Below are 20127 nucleotides of genomic sequence, written 5' to 3'. Positions count from 1 at the left end.
GAAAATATTTCAAGATAGAAGCATTCAATAAACACAATTTACTTCATGGATGCTTTCCATTTCAATCCACTTTTATTATCGAGGAAGGGGTATAATTGGACATAATATTAGAATTGCATGCCCTCAAGAACAACTGCCCCAAACCACCATTTCCTATGTTAAGAATATCAAGATTTTTTTGATAATATCATTAAACTCAATCAAGCAGTTCGATCTTGAAATCTATCAACCAGTCTCTTTGCATTTTGAATTAAACCACATAAGAATTGATTCAAAATAAATCATTCAATTTAATGGGCCTAAAAATAATTTGAATAACATTAAAAGCATAGGTCAATGACTTAATAAGTTTAATAAGTTTGTTATTTTTGTATATTATTTTTGTGACAACATTAAATACTTACAAAATTAAGCATCAACCATAAAAAAAAAATTATTTAAGATCGTAATAACTCTATAAAAAATAAAAGTAAAAATAAACCATGAATTTCATTTCTCAACTAATTCAATATTAAAAAAATCAAAAAAATTAAAGAATCAAAAACTAAAAAAAAAAAAACATATCAACTTTGATAAATAAACTTGTTAATCAAGAAATATAAATCAATATCTCAAACTCGCAAACCAAATAATAAATTCCATTAAGATTAATAACTCGTTTTTTTTAAACTATTATTTATTTAACTATATTATTTATTTAACTATATGATAACAAAATAATTTATCTAATATATATGATAATAAAAATAAAAAATAACAAATCAAGTGTCAAATCAATATAAATCTTTTCTAAGACTATGATATTCTAATAAAATATTATAAAAAAAATAAATTATAAAATTCAATTCTTAATCAGCTAAATATTAAAAAGTAAAATTAAAAAAAAATTAAAATAAAATCAAACTCACCTAGTTTAAACCACAATGCCATGATATTTTTTTGATACCAACCCAATACTAGAATATTTTTTTAATATTATGATAATCGTTATAAAAAATAAATTAAAACTCTAAATATTTATAAACACATCATGTAAGTAATAAATTAAAAAGAAAATCAAAAACCAAAAGAAAAAAAAGATCTAAATGTAATAATAATTATAATAAAAAGACAAAAAAAAAAAAAACACATTGCTAATGAATGTGGGGAAATAGTGTGTTACCCGCACCTTTTAGCTATATATATACTTAATAATAATAATTTAGGAGAAGTGATCTTATCAACAATGCCGATCACGTGACTAATACTCGTATTAACACGAATGATATAACTCAAAAGGTACAAATTAAAGACTAGCCAGTCTCTTAATAAAATCTTGAGATATTAGTCTCACTTGACAGGACCATCCACTAGTTCCTCGTATCCCTCTTCCTGCTTGTCAGTTACTCTGTTTAATCATCAGTGCCGAAGTACCTGTCACCAAACTCACCCATGCCTGGTATGACCCGAAATTCCTCGTTTAAGGCAACATCAATCTCTGAAGTGACGATTTTCAAGGATGGGAACCTGTTGCAAACGCAATGGATGCCCTCAGGAGCCTGAAGTTCCAGAGTGAAAATATCAGTAAACTTCAGCAATCTAAACTCGAGCAAGATACTGCAACAAGTATAGATTTACCTTCAAGAAAGCCATCAAAAGACACAAACTTACAGATATTAGGTTTAGGAATATGATGTGGGATTCTGGAACTCCTTTCTGTATGAGAAGTTCTATCGCTTGGTTTGCAGAGTTACCTTAAAGAAAATTATCAAAGATAGCAATCAATCACCTACAAGGCAATGAATAATTTCCATGGATGAACAATGAATGCCTTCTCACATAATTGGTCAGATACTTGACATACCACGTATGAATACAAGCCATCATGCATCCTAATAAAGCACCACTAGACAGCAAAAAATAAAGATTGCTCTTAAATCAAAGACCAATTTTCTGGGATTACTCAAAGCTTCACTTAAAATAAAGATTGCTCCTAAATCTGGCCAAATATTGTTCAGCTGGAAAATGGCCAGATTTATCAAGGTTACACTAACAGCAAGCCATTGCATGGCTCCAAGTACTATTTTACACATGGATGTAAAATGCTTCTTCCCATGAACAAACTTACTATAGTAAAATTCCTGTGCGGACATGAAATCAGATTCCAATGAAGTAAACAATTTTCAGCAGAATCTACATTATTCATTGAGAAACCAGAATAGGGAGGGGGCAAGAAAAAGCTCAAGAAATAGAAAATAGAAGTGAAGAGATCACCACCAAATAAACCAACTAAAACAAAAAAGAGTAACTCTAAAGGAAAATATACTTGATAATTTAATATAAAACAGACAATGGCAAAGTTAAGCAATCCATTCTGCTTTTGAAGTGAATAGAAACTTAATACCTGTAGCAAGAACAGGGTCTAGAAGCAGGACATGCCGTTCTGAAATATCCTTGGGGAGCTTCTCATATATAAGCTGCATAAGTTGGAAACAGCTAATCTAATGTTAAAAGATAACTAAAATGTGATCCTCAAGTACTGTGTGGAATTTCTTATTGGGTAATCATAAAATTTTACCTGTTTTCCATTGTCTCCATCACGGTGGATGAGAAATTTTCCAATTTTTATTCCTTTGCAGCATGCTCGCAATGCATTTTCCATGCTTTCTCCACTGTAAATGACAGACAAGAAGTACTGGTAAGCAGAAATATATCTGTATTGAGGCTCAATATGGCCCTAGCATCAGGGTCGGGAAGCTGAAGAATGTATCTAAACTCATTACTGCTTGCACCCTAAGATGACAACTTGCCGCTCAACACATTCCTGAAGCAAGATGCCAACAAACCAAATGCTAGAACTGCCAAAGTAAATAACTGATTTAAACCTCACCTTCGAACAATTGAAACCCCACATAATTTCTTGCAAAAGTCAACACCAGTGTAAGCCGATCCTAGAATAGAATAAAATCAAATTTTCAATGTTGTGTAGAAGAATTGACCAGTAAATTCATCTAATATTCACATTCAACTATTCAAACACAGAAAATGCAAGGGCTTCCCAACACCTAAAGTCTTGTATTTCAAATTAAGTTGCAAAAATTATCGCCCTCTTTATATATATGTACACATAAAGATAGAAAACTAAAAACAAGGAAAATGAGTGATGCAGTAAAAAATGAATTAAAGGAAAAGAAAAGGAAATGTTACAAAGAGAACATATTATAGAACCCACGCTTCATTATTTATTCTACGCCAACACACCTGTTGGTGTCACTACTTGCTTCTCAGTGAATGGCAAATGGCCCAGACCATGTTCCACAACCTGAAAACTCAGTGAAAACATTTATTACAATCTATAATGAGAACAGAGTGCAAGAGGAATGTTGGAAAAATGGATAAAATGTACCAGACGGATAAGTCGGTCTGAATAAAATACAAAATCATGCTTCGATATGTCCTTGTCTCGAATCAGTGTATGCATACCTCTTATCTGCAACATGACTCATCAACATAAGCAAATCCAAACAAAGGATGAATCAAAGCTGGACAGGACTCAAATTCAACTAAATTGCAAGTCTATCTGCAGAGGCTAAGGAAGATCTTTAAGCACACTAGTCTCATCCATTGACATAATACTGCCAATTGACCCATTCCCACACTGGTTTCTTCTTCTTTCTTTTGGTACTTGTTTAGATATACATACAAATAAAAGAAAATGACAAATTTTAGGGTTTGGCCAACATTTTCTCATAATGTCCAACACCCAAAACCAAAAGCCATGCTAACATAACATTCTTGTTCACTTGAACTATTGCTTTATTCCAACTGTTATGCCCCAACTCCAAAGTCATGATGCCTCTTTTGGCACTACCTATAGACTCAACTTTATATGGTAACATTGAATGGTCACTATAGATCACTGAATATAATCAGTTTGTTTTGAAGACATAAACCATTAAAATATTACCACTAATACAGTTCACACAATAGGTTTTGCACTCTCTTGCAAATACTGAAAACACTACCAAAATGAGTTTCACATGCTGCATAATAGCAACAAATGGAAAATAATACAAAAGACATACCTGAAAAGTTGACTGAATGACATGCACATTTGGATATATTTTGCACAGATCATGTTGACCTAGCTTAGTGTGGATATGTTGCACAATTAAATCAATGGCAACATGATTGTCACCTCCCCGTGGGATGATCACATCAGCATACTTCTTTGAAGGCAACACAAAATCATCAAAAGCAGGCTTCACAAATTTAGCATACTGCAAAATCAACAGTTATGCTTCAGTGTGTGACATTAATAACAGTCACAAAGAGTTTAAAGAGATTAAGTCTCTGAGAATTACCCTCTCAATTTCAGCAAAAATTCACAGCATAAGCACCTTGAAAATCATGAGCAATATTAAAATGGGACATTATCCTTGCTCTAATATGGATTAACTAATCACCGATCCATGATTTTAAAGTTGTAATTAATGATCCAAGGTCACTTTAGTGGTCCAGCAGAAGAGTTTCTTGCCTCCGGCCAACAGACAAACACAAATGAATTGCTATGGAAGTTTAGATCCGCTACTGTCTGTATATGTGCTCAACATGGGGGTTTGTTCCTAGGATAAGCATGTAGCAGCAGCAGTTGAGCGCTTGCATTTCAGTCACTAATTGATGGGATATAACAATTTCCAGCACACCATTTGCTGAAATAGATTTTGATTAAGACACTTCTTAGAAGTCAAAATCCTACTCCTATTTTCCACAGCCATTTCATTCTAAGTGGACGGTATAGAGTACAAAACTAGGAGAATGAAATGAATCCTTTCCTTTGACATCTAGAGACTTTAATTTGGGTCCTCCGGTGGCAAGTTCATGATAATTGAACTTAAACTAGAGGCAGGCATTAGCCCCAGTGCTTCAATGCATGTGCTGCTGGTTTGAGATGGATGATGAATACTAAACACAGTGTTATATCCATTTGAGTGTAAGCCACTTTCCTTCTACAATGCGGTTCTCATACAATCAGGAAACAGTGTGCACTAATGCAAGCAATCACATACAAAGCAAAAAAAACAAAGGATATTCAGAAATATAATTTAAATTTGCTTAATACACTTAGCAAATATGCCATAATTTTAAATTAAAATAGGAATGAAATGCTTCATGCAAAACATGTTTATGTGAAATACACACTTACAAGCCATGGCTGACCTTAATCATTATTTCACTAATTGAGGACAAAAAAATATAATAAGCACAAAGTGCTAACCTGTTCAAGAACAGAGTTTATGTCCCTACCCCTCTCAACTGTGTCACGCCTTATTCTACGAGCAAGCCTCACATCAGCATCTAGAGGCAACACATCATCAATACTAATAAAGGCAAGAAAGCAAAGTAAAGAAAATATAGTAATAGCTAAAATAATTTAACTGCATCTTCCTTCATTTGACAGTCAAGTAACTCTTTAGGCAAACCATCTCCCAACATGTCTGACTAGACTTCTATGTCTTTATTACATTATTAAGTTATGATTAAAATAACACTATCATATGGCATTCTGGGCCCAAAATGGTTTTCCATTTTATGTTAAACTGAAGGATTTATGTACAAGTAGATCCAATATGCAGATTACTAATCATTACCATACTTATTCTTGTCAAGAGTGCTGCATCTTTGGTCACCCAAAGGCAAAAGATTTATAATATAGCAATTGCCTGTCGATTTACCAGATTGTGTGTGTTAATGAGCTCAAGTAGGGCATGACCACACAAGCACACACCACACAATCTCCAAGACCTACAGAATACTGAGGGGGGATGTTTTCCATGATATATAACTAGTTAACAACTCAAACCTGTATCAACAAATATTTTCATGTTCATCAGGTTGCGAACACGCTGGTCATGGAAAACCAGAATCCCCTCAAGGATAATCACATCAGAAGCATTAACCTGACAAAAAATCCAAGTAATGTTTCAAAAGAAACTAGAAAGAATTTGCATTTAAAATGACCCTCTCTAGAAGAAGAAAGGCAAAGAGATTGAAAAATAATTAGAAAAAAAGGAGTAAATAGTGCCAAGAACAATTCAAATGCCCATGTATTAAATATTTCAACTTCTTACTTTCCATGACAGTAGAGCTTTCCAGCTGTTTATAGGGGATTTAACTAAATGGCGAGAAAGTGCACGAACAGCAGTAGGGTTACTTGTGATGATGTCAAAATTCACAAACCCTCACAATATTATCACTAAATCATTCACCCTCTGCACTTGTAATTTCCCGCATAGAATTGCAGCAGGAAAAAAATATATGCGATACCACATTTTCTCCATCCATGCCAACAGCGGGAGCGAAACGCAGCAACCTCGACCTTTTATAAAAGGAAGAGTTTCCAAATGGGGTACCAAGTTAAAATCGCTAAAATGATTGATCAAAAATGTCACGATTTACCATCCGGTATCCAAAATTATCACACCAATCATCAGGAAAAAAAAGAGTCATTGGTGCTGAAAATTCGGTAAAGGAAGTACCTGCCTGAAGCTATCCGAACATCGGCGATGGCTCTTAAAATCATAGATTGGAACATGATAAGAATGCCCACTTCTCATCTTTTCAACACAGTCTAAAAGCTGCTCCGTGTCAAAAGCATCTACAACGACAACAACAATAACAACACTAAAACAACTAACCACAAAAAATAAAAATAAATAAGTAAAAAATAAAAAATTATTATTTCTCAAAATTTGAAGAACAACTCAATTTTACCAGGATGATCAAAATTATACTCATGCACTCGCTTCGATTCTTCAGCCGTCAAGCCACGGTAAAATGAATCCTAAAATTCAAAAACAAATCATAATAATAAAATTTTAAAATGACAGACAAAAAAATAAATCCAAAAAATTAAAAAATTAAAAAACCTGATTAACAAGAACAACACGGTGATCATGAAGTTGTTGAATGATCATATCGCACACTGTAGTCTTACCGGAAGCCGTACCACCAGAAACACCTACAAAGTTAATAAAATATTAAAAAAAAACAATATTAGTATTTTATTAAAATTAAATAATTTAAATTTGTGAGCGAGTGAAATATACCAATGACAAAAGGTTGTTTGGGAGCATTGGAGTCAGAAGCGGAGGCGGAGCGGTGAGAGGGAGACGCAGTGGAGGAAGACGGAGGAGAAGAAAGCAGGCCATCGAGACGGAGGCCGGAGAAGTGAGGACCTGAGGCCTTCTCCATTACGTAGTCAATAGAATTGGTCTGTTCCGGCATCGTTATATAGTGGTTATTTTCCTACTGTAACCACTACACTAGAGTTTCTGTCGGAACAAGACCAGGAACAGGAAGAAATAAGAAGTGTGGGTGGCTGAACCTTGCAGTTTGGTGTTCTTGGGAGTTGGGCCTGTAGCTTCTTTTTCTTTTTTCTTTTTTTCTTTTCCTTTTTTCTTTTTCTGAGAGAGAGAGAGCAGACAGAATTCGGGGTTTGTGTTGCGAGAAGAGGAATATGCTATTGATTACCACATATTTCCATTTTTTTTTTAAGGCAAAAGAAAGCCTTTAGATGCTCACATGTAGATTGTTTTTTCCGGATTTGGATTTTGCATCTAGAAAATAACTCAAAGCTGTTATTTGTTTTTGTTTAAAAAAATTAGATATTTAATTTTTTTATAATTAATAACTTAAAAGGTTAGAACTATGTTCGATAAAAAGGATTCATTTCAAATTTTTTTTAAAGAATTTATATAGTATGAGTTGCTTATATAATGCAAAAGTTACAAGTTTTAAATTTTAACTTAATTTTTCAAAAACTTTTAATTTAAATCAAGATTTATTTTTAACCAAACATAATTATAACTTTATATGAGCTAAAAGTTAAAAAATAATTAAATCAATTGGAAAAATTCATATCAAATGAAACCTTAACTAATAAAAAAGTGATTTAATTTTAGAAATGAAATTTTAATTTAGGTTAAAATTTATTTTTAAATAAATATAATTATGATTTTTTTTTCAAAGTTTTAAGTAGAAAATGAAAACCAATTGCAAAAATTATGTCAACAAATCTTTGAATCTATTTCTCCATAAGAAAGATCATAATGTTGATATAAATTTTTTAATAAAATTTTATTTCTTAGAATTGTATCTTATTAATTAGTACTTAAAAATATATTTTTATCAAGATTTTATATAATTATTTTGCACTTGAAGTATTAATAAGTCTTTAACTATAATATACCTTTAATTTATGGTAAATGTTCATCTTGTTTAATTCTCTTATCAACTTCTTCTTTGTTGTTGTTGTTGTTGTTATTGTATTATTATTATTTATAATTTATACAATTAACCTCCTTATAGTTCAACCCTGGTCTTGCCAGGGTTATTTGTTACTTCGGCACTTCTACACTTGGGAGAAGACATCAATCTTTTAGTTGTGTCATTAATAACAAATCAAGTTTCTTTCATAGCATAAGTGTCGGTTATACCATACAGTTGGGTTATGAAAGTGTCAAGTATTTATTATACTAAATGTTATATAACACAAATCTAGATTAATCATTTAACAAGCAAAGTATTAAGAGTGAACAAGATAACAAATACAAAACATGTTAGTAGCAAATATTAAAATCCATATTAAGTTTACACTATACTTATTCTTACATCATTAGTGTAACATTTTCACCTTGATAAAATAAACTTAACTAAACATAATGAAAGAAGAGAAATATAAATAAACAAGATAAGAACATAAATAAGATAAAAGTTAATCAAGTAAAGGAAAGAAAATTGGAAGCATAAATAAAAGATTAATATAAGCAAAACTTAAACATTTCAAAAATATAAAGAGAAAGAGCAAGAACATGATCTCGATTTGAAAACCAAGATACCTAAATATATAACAAATACCTCCTTTTATAAGCTAAAATTGAAAACTATTCATTTGTTGACTAATTATTGAATGGGTGGTCAATTATTAACTTGATGACAATTCTTATCTTCTTATATGAATAAAACGTCATTACTAACGTCAGAATTCGAATAAACTTGAATCATGAAAGTTTTAAGAAATTGTCTTAGCTTTACAGGAAAAAAATTGAGGTCATTTGGACTTCTATAACTCAAGATATGGGCTAAACACCGAATAATATCTGGGCTGTAGGACAAATTCAGACTTATCTATTATTGCTAAGATTTGGACTTCTAAATAGCAGAATTGAGTCTTACCTTCTGCATAACTGTTTTAGGCCTATATCTTAGCTTTCTATCTATATAGAGCACACCTAAATCCAAGATCTACAACTCCATATATGACCCAATGACCAAACAATATTTCAGTTTGAGTTGATCCAGCATCTTGTTTTTAAGTTTGACCAACTCTTTGTCCTTTTAATTTCAGTACTTAAACTCGTCAATCAATCCTTTCATTTATGTGATAGACATGCATTTAAGATGAACATTTATCATAAATTAAAGGTATCTTATGGTATATGACTTGTTATTATAAAATATACTTTAGTTAAGGAATTATTGATATTTTAAGTGCAAAATAATGATATAAAATCTTGATAAAAATGCATTTTTAAGTACTAATCATGTGTGTGTGTACGCGAGCATTGATATGAAATGGTGAGTATCGTTGCTATTGTTGATTATATGAGCCTAATTAGTTATTGTTATTTTGTTTTCTTCTTAAATACTTATTATATGCTTATTTGATTTGAACATGGTTTATATATCCTTTATATTTGTTATGATATGATCATGCTTGCATTATGATTCTTGATGATAAACCATGAACCCTATATCCATACTATTTGTTCATTTGAGCTCATGAGTTTTGTTACCCCATTTAGACTGCTATCAAAAACTCCAGACTAGTAGAGAGTAGTTAGTTACTCCATGCTAATTGAAAATAGTTAGCTTGTGTACAAATGATATTATATTTCCTAGCTAGCAAGTAGGGTGTTAATACTGTGCAGATTGGCCTCCCACAATTATATACATGTATAAATAACGAGTAGAATGTCAATAATATGATATGTAATTCTGACATGCATATTTCTTTTATACATCATTTAGTATGATACCTTTAATATATGTGTTTCATTCGGTACTAGATTTATGTAACCTTATTCACTTATCTAAAAATATATATTAACATATATTATAATTATTACCTTTTAATGAGTGTTTGGACTCACCTCTCCATTCATATTTTTTAGGTTTTTAGTTTAGTTTCAGTAGTAAGATCTTTTAGTTGTGTTCTTCTTACTTCTTTAAGTTGATATGCCTCGTTTGGTCCTTGAGGCTGATACTTTATTTTTTTTTTGTTGCTCATAGATACTCCATATAATGATTTTAATTATGTTTTGAATTTGTTTGGGATTATTTATGAAATAATTGGATTTTAATTTATTTATTGAACTCATCAGAATTTGATATTTTATTTTATGTGTCGTTATTTTTTTTTATGATATCAAATGTATAAGTTCCAAGGCTTAGCATAGGTAAGGCACTTTAAGATGTTACATTTGTGTTGCTTATTATATGCCTAGGAATTGGATTCATGACAAGAAGTGAAGGATATAATTCACACAAAAGAATTACCCAGGTGGAGGTTGTTTGGAAACATAGTTAAAACCGTGTTATAAAAAATTTAAATTTTTTATTTATATTATTTTAATATACTAATATTAAAAATAATTTTTAAAAATTTAAAAATATAAGCTTAATATATTTACGAGTAAAAAAATATTAATCAAATAATTTATACTTCAGTTTCAAACATTCTCAATAAAAATGCTTTTGCCCTGTTTGGCTGCAGACATAGTAAAAAAATAGCTGGTAGTTTGAAGAACACGAATTCATCCTATGACCGATTCCAGAAATCCTGACATAATTGATCAGATTGAAAAACAAAACTTTATTATTATTGTTATTAGAAAAGTTTCGTGCCTGCTACAAGATATTGATTGATGTAACACTAGTACTATACCATTGTAGTATCCGTTTTTCTTATCCCCTGAGTTCTAGCTTTGGTATTAGGGCTTGTTTGAAAGTGTGGTTATGATTGCTTTTCAAATAGTTTTTCGTGCCAAAAAACATGTCAATGATTTTTTTATTTTTTAAAAAATATTTTTGACATCAGTACATCAAAATGATTTAAAAATACTAAAAACATATTAATTTAAAGTTAATAAAAAAAATCAAATTTTTTCAAAAACTCTTTTAAAACGTAGAAACAAATAGAGACTTAGTTTGCTAAAAAATTGTACTATAAATTTCAAACATATTTATGCATTAATTAATAAATAACAAGTCTTCTTCTCAAACAGGTTCAACTCACAGATACTATTGCTTAATTTTTAATTATAATAATATATGACATAGCTGTCGAAAAGAGTGAGGGAACCAGTTCACATGAATGGATGCCTAAGGTTCTATTCGGGGTTGTGATATAGTTTAGGTTTAGTTTTGATTTTTTATAGTAAGTATTCAGTTATATATTTGAGATTGATTGGTGATATGGTTTAATATGTAGTTCAGTCTTGAGTTTTTTACAATGAGTTTTTATCTAGAGATCCATTCGATTAAATTAAAGTTTTTATGAATAATAAGTTTGGTTCAATTTTTTTGGTGAATAATTTAGCTATATCAAAATAAGTTATGCCTCAGATATTTTTTTAGTAGCAAAGAAAGTTTATTCGAATAAGTTATGCAGAAAGTTTATTCGGAATATCTTTTGAATCTAATTTGGTCCTTATTAATAAATATAAGTTTGGGTCACATGAGGTTCAAAGTTAGCTTAGGTTAATTAAAATGTTGAGATTAAATCAGATTTATTTAGAGTTGATTTTCTAATTCTACAAGGTTAAATCAACAAAATATTAAGGAGATTTTGTTTATTATTTTGGAGAATATTTATCTACAAAGAAGAAAGTTTCCTAATCAACAAAGGATATTAAGGGCTGCAGATCTGGTTTTCTTAATTAGAAAGGATTAATTAATGATTCTTTCATCTAGGAAGAAACTAAATTGACAAGTAAAAAAGAAGGAGATTTTCTTTATTAATTGTTGGTTTTCAAATTCAGATAAGACTTTTTAATTTATTTGAAATTTTTTAGAGATGACAAATCTGATTTTAGGATATTTAAGATATTAATTTTTTATTTTTATTATTTTCTTCTTATTTTGTAGTTTATTACTACTTATTTTAGTTAATTTTATAAGTGAGCTCAAATCAGCTCATATGTGGGAATCCATTAGGATTGTTTGAAGCATTAGATAAGTGTTTTGTTTACTAAAAAAACATAAGTTTATGAAATAAAATTGTATTTTATGTTATGCAACACATTACCTTAATTGAAACAAAGATCAAATATGACTTATCAAGGTATAACCAAGTTTTTATCGTCATTCAATTTAATTTTAATAATATTGGTGTCTTAGAATATATTTTTATTTTGCTACACTTTTCAAACATGATTTTTAGTTTTTATATAGAAGTATTATCCTTATGGAGGGAGTTTCTTTACTATATGATCTAGAGGTTTGCATCAGGCTGTGATTGAACCGAGTTTTTTTTATTAAATTTTAATTTTGTTATTTTAAATTATATTTTTAATATTTTTGAATTATTTTGATGTGTTAATGTTAAAAATAAATTAAAAAATTATTTTAATATATTTCTAAATATAAAAAAACAACATATCTTAAAAACCTTTAATCTTGTGGCTAGAGTGACAGCAATCCAGACATCAAATCCTTTATCGTCTAAAATCAATGGTAAGTTTTGTTCCGGTGGATTCAAGAGCCTATATCTTATTGCCTTGGAAAGTTGGATGTGACTATGCGATCAAAAGGGTCAGTCCCGTTAAAGGAGAGAGGACTAGAAATCGAAACAGATCGTTACATGATATTTAATATAAGTAACTTATAAAATCAAGACCTCAATCAATTACCTCTAGCATTCCTTCATTTAAAAAAAAAAAGAAAAAAGAAAAAAGAAAAAGGAAGCTTGAAGTTTGAACTTCTTTTCTGTGAAATATTATTTCTCGCATATATATCACTTAATATTGCGATTGCATCCCTCTTTTTTTCTCTTCTTTTTTCCTTTACCACACATGCATTTGTTAATTTTTCACGTAAACAGAACTCCCAAATATGTAGCTTTAAATAATGCTTATGAGCATGCACATGTGATCTCTCTCTCTCTCTCTCTCTCTCCACACACACACACAGATATATATTATGCACGTGTGATCTCTTTTGTTATTGTTAAGTATTCAATCAGTGTCAATAAGTTAAGGTCACTTTTTGACATATATTTTGCACATTAACTACAATAGAGTGCTCATTCCAAAAAAGTTAAGCCTCTTTATTGGTAAGTAATTTCTAGGCATGCCCTCTCTTTTGTAGAAACAGCAAAGCAAAAAAAAAAAAAAAAGTAATTTGACTACCTATAAATTATAAATTAAAACACCTTATTTCACGGTAATTATCCTTATAGACCATTATTGCAATGTTCTCATCTCATGAGAGAATATATATATATATATATATATATCCACACCCTCACCAAGGTCCGACAAGATGAAAAAAGAAAGAAAAGAAAACATTTCCAAAATCATGAAACTAGTCTCAAACAGTAAGGTTGACAAAAGAGGACTTTCTCATCACTGCTCAATATTCACAATAAGAATGGCAGAAACCGCAACTCCAACACCTCAACTTTGTGACCTGGCCAACAACCTAGATCAAGTCTTTGACAAACATAACCTACTTCCAGCATGTTTCCTGCACATGAAAATTGCATTTACGTGACAGTTCTTGGTCTAAACACTTCGGGTTTTTCACGACCACTTACATACCTTCTTGGTTTATCAATTTCTTTCACTTCACTTGTGCTAATCGTGTGTTGCACTTATTCTAACATTGTTAAAAGTTAAAAGTTTAAATAACTCTACCATTGTTAAAAGTTTAAAGTTTAAATAACTTTAATTTTATAATATATATTAAAGAATAATATTTATTTAGATTCAACTATCAATTTCAATAACCCAAATCAACAAGTAAAGTACTCTAAATTCCATTATTTTCATAATATTTCATTTCCTACCCCTAAAACTAAAGGTAATATTAAATCCTAAAAAGACCTTCCTCCTGTTGAAAAGGTTTGTTTTTGTAAAAAAAAAAAAAAACCAGAAAGCAACTGACTAGTTTACAGGTCTACTCTATGTTGCAGACAGAATAAGAAAAATTTTGAACATAAAAATAATAAATTCCAAGCCACAAAAAACTTGCTAAATCTGCAATATATTAAAAAAAAAACTAAAAATAATTATTTTAAATATTGAGATGAAAAAATATTACTCTAGAATTCCAGTTTAACTTATTAAATCTACAATTTAAATTTAATTTTAATTTTCTTTTAATTATTTATACTTTGCTATACAATAATAAAAATAAATACTTGTAAAATCAAACATAAATAAATCACAAATAATCTTAAAAAAAAAGCAAACTGATATAATTTATGAAAAGAAAATTAAAATCAAATAAATATTAAAATAAAAAGAATAAAAATAAAAAAATAAAAAATAAAAATATAGCTACAACTACACCTTTTTTTAAAATTTAGCTATGTCTCGTTAATTCATATATGCATCTATTAAATTATCTGCATGATCAATTTGTTAATAGTTTCTCATCTAATCAATCAAATCTTCTCTTCAAAATCTTCACTTTTTAAACTTACAGACAACATAAATAAATCATAGGACAAGCACCTCTACTATATATTCTATAGTAAAAATATTTCTACCACTTTATGGTGATCCAGTCTACTATTATATAAACATGAAAACATTACCAGAGATATCCTAAATACTTGAAATGTACTGGTAAAATATAATTTAAATATCCTATATTATATCAGTTTCAAAAATTGATAAATAATACGTTTGGAATACATAAATATTAAAAATAAATGAACAATTTTTTAGAAAAAAATTACAAATATAATCTATAAATAAAAAGGAATCAAATCTACTTGAATATGATAGATGAAATGGGGAGCTTGTCTTATGATATAGTTTGAACTTTATCTCCTTTTCGTTCATAATATTTAGTTAAACCGTAGCCTCAAGTCATCATCCTCACGAATGGCTACAGTTGTTTTGTATATATAGTAACAATTTAAACGTGTTAAACTGCAATGGTCTATACAAAAACTGATCTCCAACTTCTTTTATTAATTTTTTGCCGTAGACAATAGTCCCAAGATGATATTTTCGAGGATATTATTGTATAAAAATCCCTACGATTAATATGAAAATAACATTAAGAAAACATGATATTCGAACATTCATTATATTAGAATTGCACGATTAATATCTATCCATCTATATAGAATCTCCTCCAGCAGATGAGTGATGAGCGATTGAATAAAAATAATCTAAATTCTTTCTCAAGTTTCCTTATTCCCACGTCCACAGAACCTGCAACAAGCCTTGAAAGTTATGGCCCATCTCTTATTTCCCAAACAATAGGGATGGTTCTCCCCTAAAAACTAAAAGGAACGTGAACATATGTTGTTGTATAAATGCCCAGTTCAAAAACCAGTGTGATTTTTGAAAAATGATAGGACTTGACTGTACACAACATCCTTGGCATTTACTCCCATAATAAAGTCCATATGAGCATAATTGTTGATGTATTGAATGGTGAGCTTGTCGACATCATGATTGGGCTTGAGAATGCCGAGTAAGAGGTTGACATCATGAACATCAGAGAGTATATCTAGCGCTCCGTAGCTTAGGAAGAGAGGCAAGTTTTTGGGGATATTAGAGAGATTATAAGCAGGTGCTTTCGCTTCTCCGTAGCGAGCCGTATTAGCCTCAGACGATCCATAGTCGTATTTTGCCACGACCTTCTCGCGAATGCCTGAAAAAAGTATTCACTTGAGCGAATTGAAGCAGCAACTGTACTTGGCAAAATTAATTCATTACACAAATAGTGTTCATGGCATGGTTTCATTTTTCGCATTTCCAAACCCTTGTACCTGTGCATGTCTTGCTATATCACAACTATATATTTTAAATCGAATCCACTGAATATGGACAGATATACATGATGACAACAGCCAATGAATGTATGCCGATGATAATTAAAGAACGTTTTGCAGGGTAGACACACTTACTCTGACCACAGTGCCGGATGTTCATCAATGATGTGGGTTGTGGCTCATTCTTTATAAACGGATGAAAAGTAGAGACATTGAGGCAGCAGTTGGGGCCTTTCAATTGGAAGAAATGAATTGAAGCATTTAGTTTATTATGATCGCGAAGGAAATGTATATGTGGTGAGGACTATGGAAACTCTTCCTGTTCTTTTTCAATAAAATGTAAATATGAAAGAAAGGTGCACCAACAGCGCAGAGATTGTAATTTATACCAGTTAATGGAGCCAGCAAGTCGTAGCAGTTGATGCCTGGAGCATCACATAGAGTTTTGGCGATGTTAAAAAATGGTAGCAGTTGTCTGTAAAGGAAGGAAGATTAAGGAAATCAGTCGTTATTTAATCTGTTATTATATCTAAAATCAAGGGGGAGGGGGTGTTAATTTGTGATTGTATGAACTAGTTTCAGCTCTTCTTTCTTACCCTTTTGGATCAAATGCAGAGTCACCAAATAAATTAGCAACCTGGTGGAAGCAGGTGGGATTAATTAGATAAGAGTCCTTAATTAAATGATTAATCATTCATAAAAAAATAAAAGTAAAATAAAGAATATTTAAACATGTACTAATGAATGGAACCTAATTACGTACAATGGCTTCTCTACAAACAACACCAAGTATTGATGTGACGGTATTCAAGTAAGCAACAGGGCTCAACAAGGCTGCAGATTTGATCTTCCCCACCAGCAAACCTTCTGATAATGCTGCCATAGCTATCAAAGTACCCTGTAGAAATAGATTCTCTTGATATTATAATAGGTTCCAAAGGGATTATTGTTATTAAGTTGTTGGAATAATATTCTTTTTTCATGGCAAGATATGAATCATACCTGGGAATGACCTACATAATGTATCTTCTGTCCTGTTTCATTGTACACATAATCAAAGACTGCTGGAAGATCGAATTTCGCCAGTTCATCCCATGACCAATTCCAATATCCCTGCGTTATTAGAACTAAGCTAACTACTGTGGAAAAAGAAATGTATATATGCATGCATGCATGCATTTAGAGAGAGAGAGTAGGAAACCTGTTGATTGACTTGAAGAGAGAGATGCCGATTGCTAAATCTAGTGCCTCTGGTGTTCGAAATCCAGACATCAAACCCTTGATCAGCTAAAATGGTAGGTAAATTTTGGTCCGGTTGATTCAACAGCCATGTCACTCCATCCTGCATCATATAATTCAAATTAACCATGCATGCCACAAGCATATAAAAGCAATAAACAAGCATATAAAAGCAATATATAGGCACTTACTACAAGCACCCCATGCTGTATCAGAACTGGCTGCCTCTTTGTATCACCATTGCCACCGACGCCGACACGACCTCCTGGTATTCTTTGCACGCTAAGTATATATCCATCTTCGGTTACCACCTGAAATTAAACACAAAGAAAACGCCATGTTAGTCCACTTTCTTTTATTGCATTACAAGCTAGTTCTAACAAACTTGGCCAACACCGATTATTGTTTCAGCTCATCTTACTTCATGTTCCTGGCATTTGTACCCGTGTATTGTCACCAAAGTAGCACATATACCATCTGCTGTGGGTTGATCTGATATGCCACTGGCTAAGGCCAAAGAGCCACGGCTCGAGCCATAAATTTGATGGGGCATAACCATCAAGCCTAGCACGCAAAAACTATAAATTGAAGCCAACCTAGACATGCTTTGGGGAGCCATAACTTCTATGCCCTCTTGATCGCAATATCCAGTTATAACTGTGTAAGAGCAAAGGAGGGCAAGACCAAAAAGCTGCAATTTATTGAATTTATGCTAATTTGTTGAAATTTATACCAATACTGTAATTTATAAGTTACAATACTAATTTATTGAAATTTATTTCATTTGAATTTGTAACTTTCATTCAAACTTATTACTAATTTAATACATTGAGAAATTTATTTCATTTGAATTTGTAACTTTCATTCAAACTTATTACTAATTTAATACATTGAGAAATTTATTTCATTTGAATTTGTAACTTTCATTCAAACTTATTACTAATTTAACACATTGAGAAAGAATAAAATATTGGATTCATAACCAAGTTAAGTCTTCTCCCTCTCTTATAATGAATTGTCGGTTCTTATACATGTTTCACTTGTCTATACAAGATATGGTAACAGTCCAGGTTTTAAGTTATAAGTTATAGTACCAATTTATTGAAATTTATTTCATTTGAATTTATAACTTTCATGTGAGCTTATTACTATTTTAACACAGCGAAAGAATAAAACGTTGGATGCATAATCAAGTTAGGGCTTTTCTTTCTCCCATTATGAATGGCCAAAATCTTATTATGTTCTTACGGAGGTTGTTGCGCCTGTCTTTACCATTTGCACAAAATATATATCCATAAACACGATATGAATATACCCACGTATTACGGTGGCCTTATAAAAGAAATATATTTAATAGTATTATAATTATAAATTAATATTAGATAAATAATAAAAATTAAAAGTACGAGAAAACAAATATTTTATGATAAAAAAAATTATATTGGTAATAAAAAAATTAGAGATTAAACAAAATAATTTATAACAATCTACAGTATTTTGTGAGAAAGATACAGTGCTTTCATCACATAATTTAGCTTTTTTGTTAATAAAAAGTAAAACAATTACAAACCTAAATTCTCTACCAACTTAATATTAAAAAAAACCAAAAAAGATAATTTTAGAAGGAAAAAAACTCATAAGAAAAAACATTGTAGTAATTGACAATTTTTGTGAGCGGAGGTTGTTGCGCCTGTCTTTACCATTTGCACAAAATATATATCCATAAACACGATATGAATATACCCACGTATTACGGTGGCCTTATAAAAGAAATATATTTAATAGTATTATAATTATAAATTAATATTAGATAAATAATAAAAATTAAAAGTACGAGAAAACAAATATTTTATGATAAAAAAAATTATATTGGTAATAAAAAAATTAGAGATTAAACAAAATAATTTATAACAATCTACAGTGTTTTATGAGAAAGATACAATGCTTTCATCACATAATTTAGTTTTTTTGTTAATAAAAAGTAAAACAATTACAAACCTAAATTCTCTACCAACTTAATATTAAAAAAAACCAAAAAAGATAATTTTAGAAGGAAAAAAACTCATAAGAAAAAACATTGTAGTAATTGACAATTTTTGTGAGGAAAACTATAGTACTTTTCCTAATAAAATAAAATAAAAAACTATTTAGAGAAATATTGTAGCAATTCACAGTGTTTTGTGAGAAAAAGTATAACGTTTTCCTCATATGATTTAGTTTTATTATAATTATAATTCTTAACCAACTCAATATTAAAAAAGAAATCAACAATTTTTTTACAAATTTAAATTCTAACCAACTCAATATTTTAAAAAAATTTTAACGAAGATGATTTTTTTAAATTCACAAAGATAATTTTAAAAAAATATATAAGAAAAAAAACCATGCGGAGAAACATTATAGCAATCTATAATATTTTGTGAGGAAAACTATAGTGTTTTCTCCACATGATTAAGTTTTATTACAAATTTAAATTCTAACCAACTCAATATTAAAAAAAAAATTTAACGAAGATAATTTTTTAAAAAAATATTACAAAAAAAGAAAACACAAAAAAAACTAAAAAAAACCATGTGAGGAAAAACTATATCAATCCATATTGTCTTATAAGAAAAAACTTGTATTTACTTGTAATTGCAATTCTTAATCAGCTTAGTATTGAAAAAATAAAATTAAAAAAGATAATTATAGAAAAAAACATAATAAAAACAAAAAAAAACATGTGGGAAATAACACTATAGTAATCAATAGTAATTTTCAAGAAATATTACAATGTTTTTCTCACATATTGTAACTGTAATTTTTAATCAGCTCAATATTAAAAAATAAAA

General features: G+C 30.0%; 1 protein-coding gene and 1 pseudogene across 1 annotated transcript; both read right to left on the bottom strand.

The window, feature by feature from the left end:
* Positions 1 to 1139: 1139 nt before the first annotated feature.
* Positions 1140 to 7577, bottom strand: LOC105117199 (uridine kinase-like protein 1, chloroplastic). The gene is made up of 14 exons (XM_011014775.1): positions 7089 to 7577; positions 6909 to 7000; positions 6754 to 6823; positions 6519 to 6637; positions 5843 to 5939; positions 5258 to 5337; positions 4065 to 4259; positions 3386 to 3469; positions 3241 to 3301; positions 2870 to 2930; positions 2558 to 2651; positions 2384 to 2456; positions 1651 to 1733; positions 1140 to 1538 (listed from the first exon to the last, which is right to left on the bottom strand). The coding sequence occupies exons 1-14, from the start codon at positions 7264 to 7266 to the stop codon at positions 1392 to 1394; spliced, it is 1434 nt and encodes a 477-aa protein (XP_011013077.1). The 5' UTR covers positions 7267 to 7577; the 3' UTR covers positions 1140 to 1391.
* Positions 7578 to 15604: 8027 nt separating this feature from the next.
* On the bottom strand, positions 15605 to 17915 carry LOC105117200 (triacylglycerol lipase 2-like; annotated as a pseudogene).
* Between the last annotated feature and the right edge of the window lie 2212 nt (positions 17916 to 20127).

The sequence above is a fragment of the Populus euphratica genome, unplaced genomic scaffold (genome assembly GCF_000495115.2).
Source record: "Populus euphratica unplaced genomic scaffold, PopEup_1.0 scaffold1217.1, whole genome shotgun sequence".
NCBI classification, from domain to species: Eukaryota; Viridiplantae; Streptophyta; class Magnoliopsida; order Malpighiales; family Salicaceae; genus Populus; species Populus euphratica.
The sequence above is the reverse complement of the archived record's forward strand: the minus strand, read 5'-3'. Positions and strand labels throughout refer to the sequence as shown.

Bases quoted from the DNA above. Each gene is read 5' to 3' on its own strand.
- LOC105117199 (XM_011014775.1), bottom strand. From the start codon at position 7,266: ATGCCGGAACAGACCAATTCTATTGACTACGTAATGGAGAAGGCCTCA. The intron at 2,931-3,240 runs GTGTGTTGGCGT...ATTCTATTCTAG, and splicing joins GCAAGTAGTGACACCAACAG to GATCGGCTTACACTGGTGTT. The intron at 2,652-2,869 runs GTGAGGTTTAAA...TGTCATTTACAG, and splicing joins GGGGTTTCAATTGTTCGAAG to TGGAGAAAGCATGGAAAATG.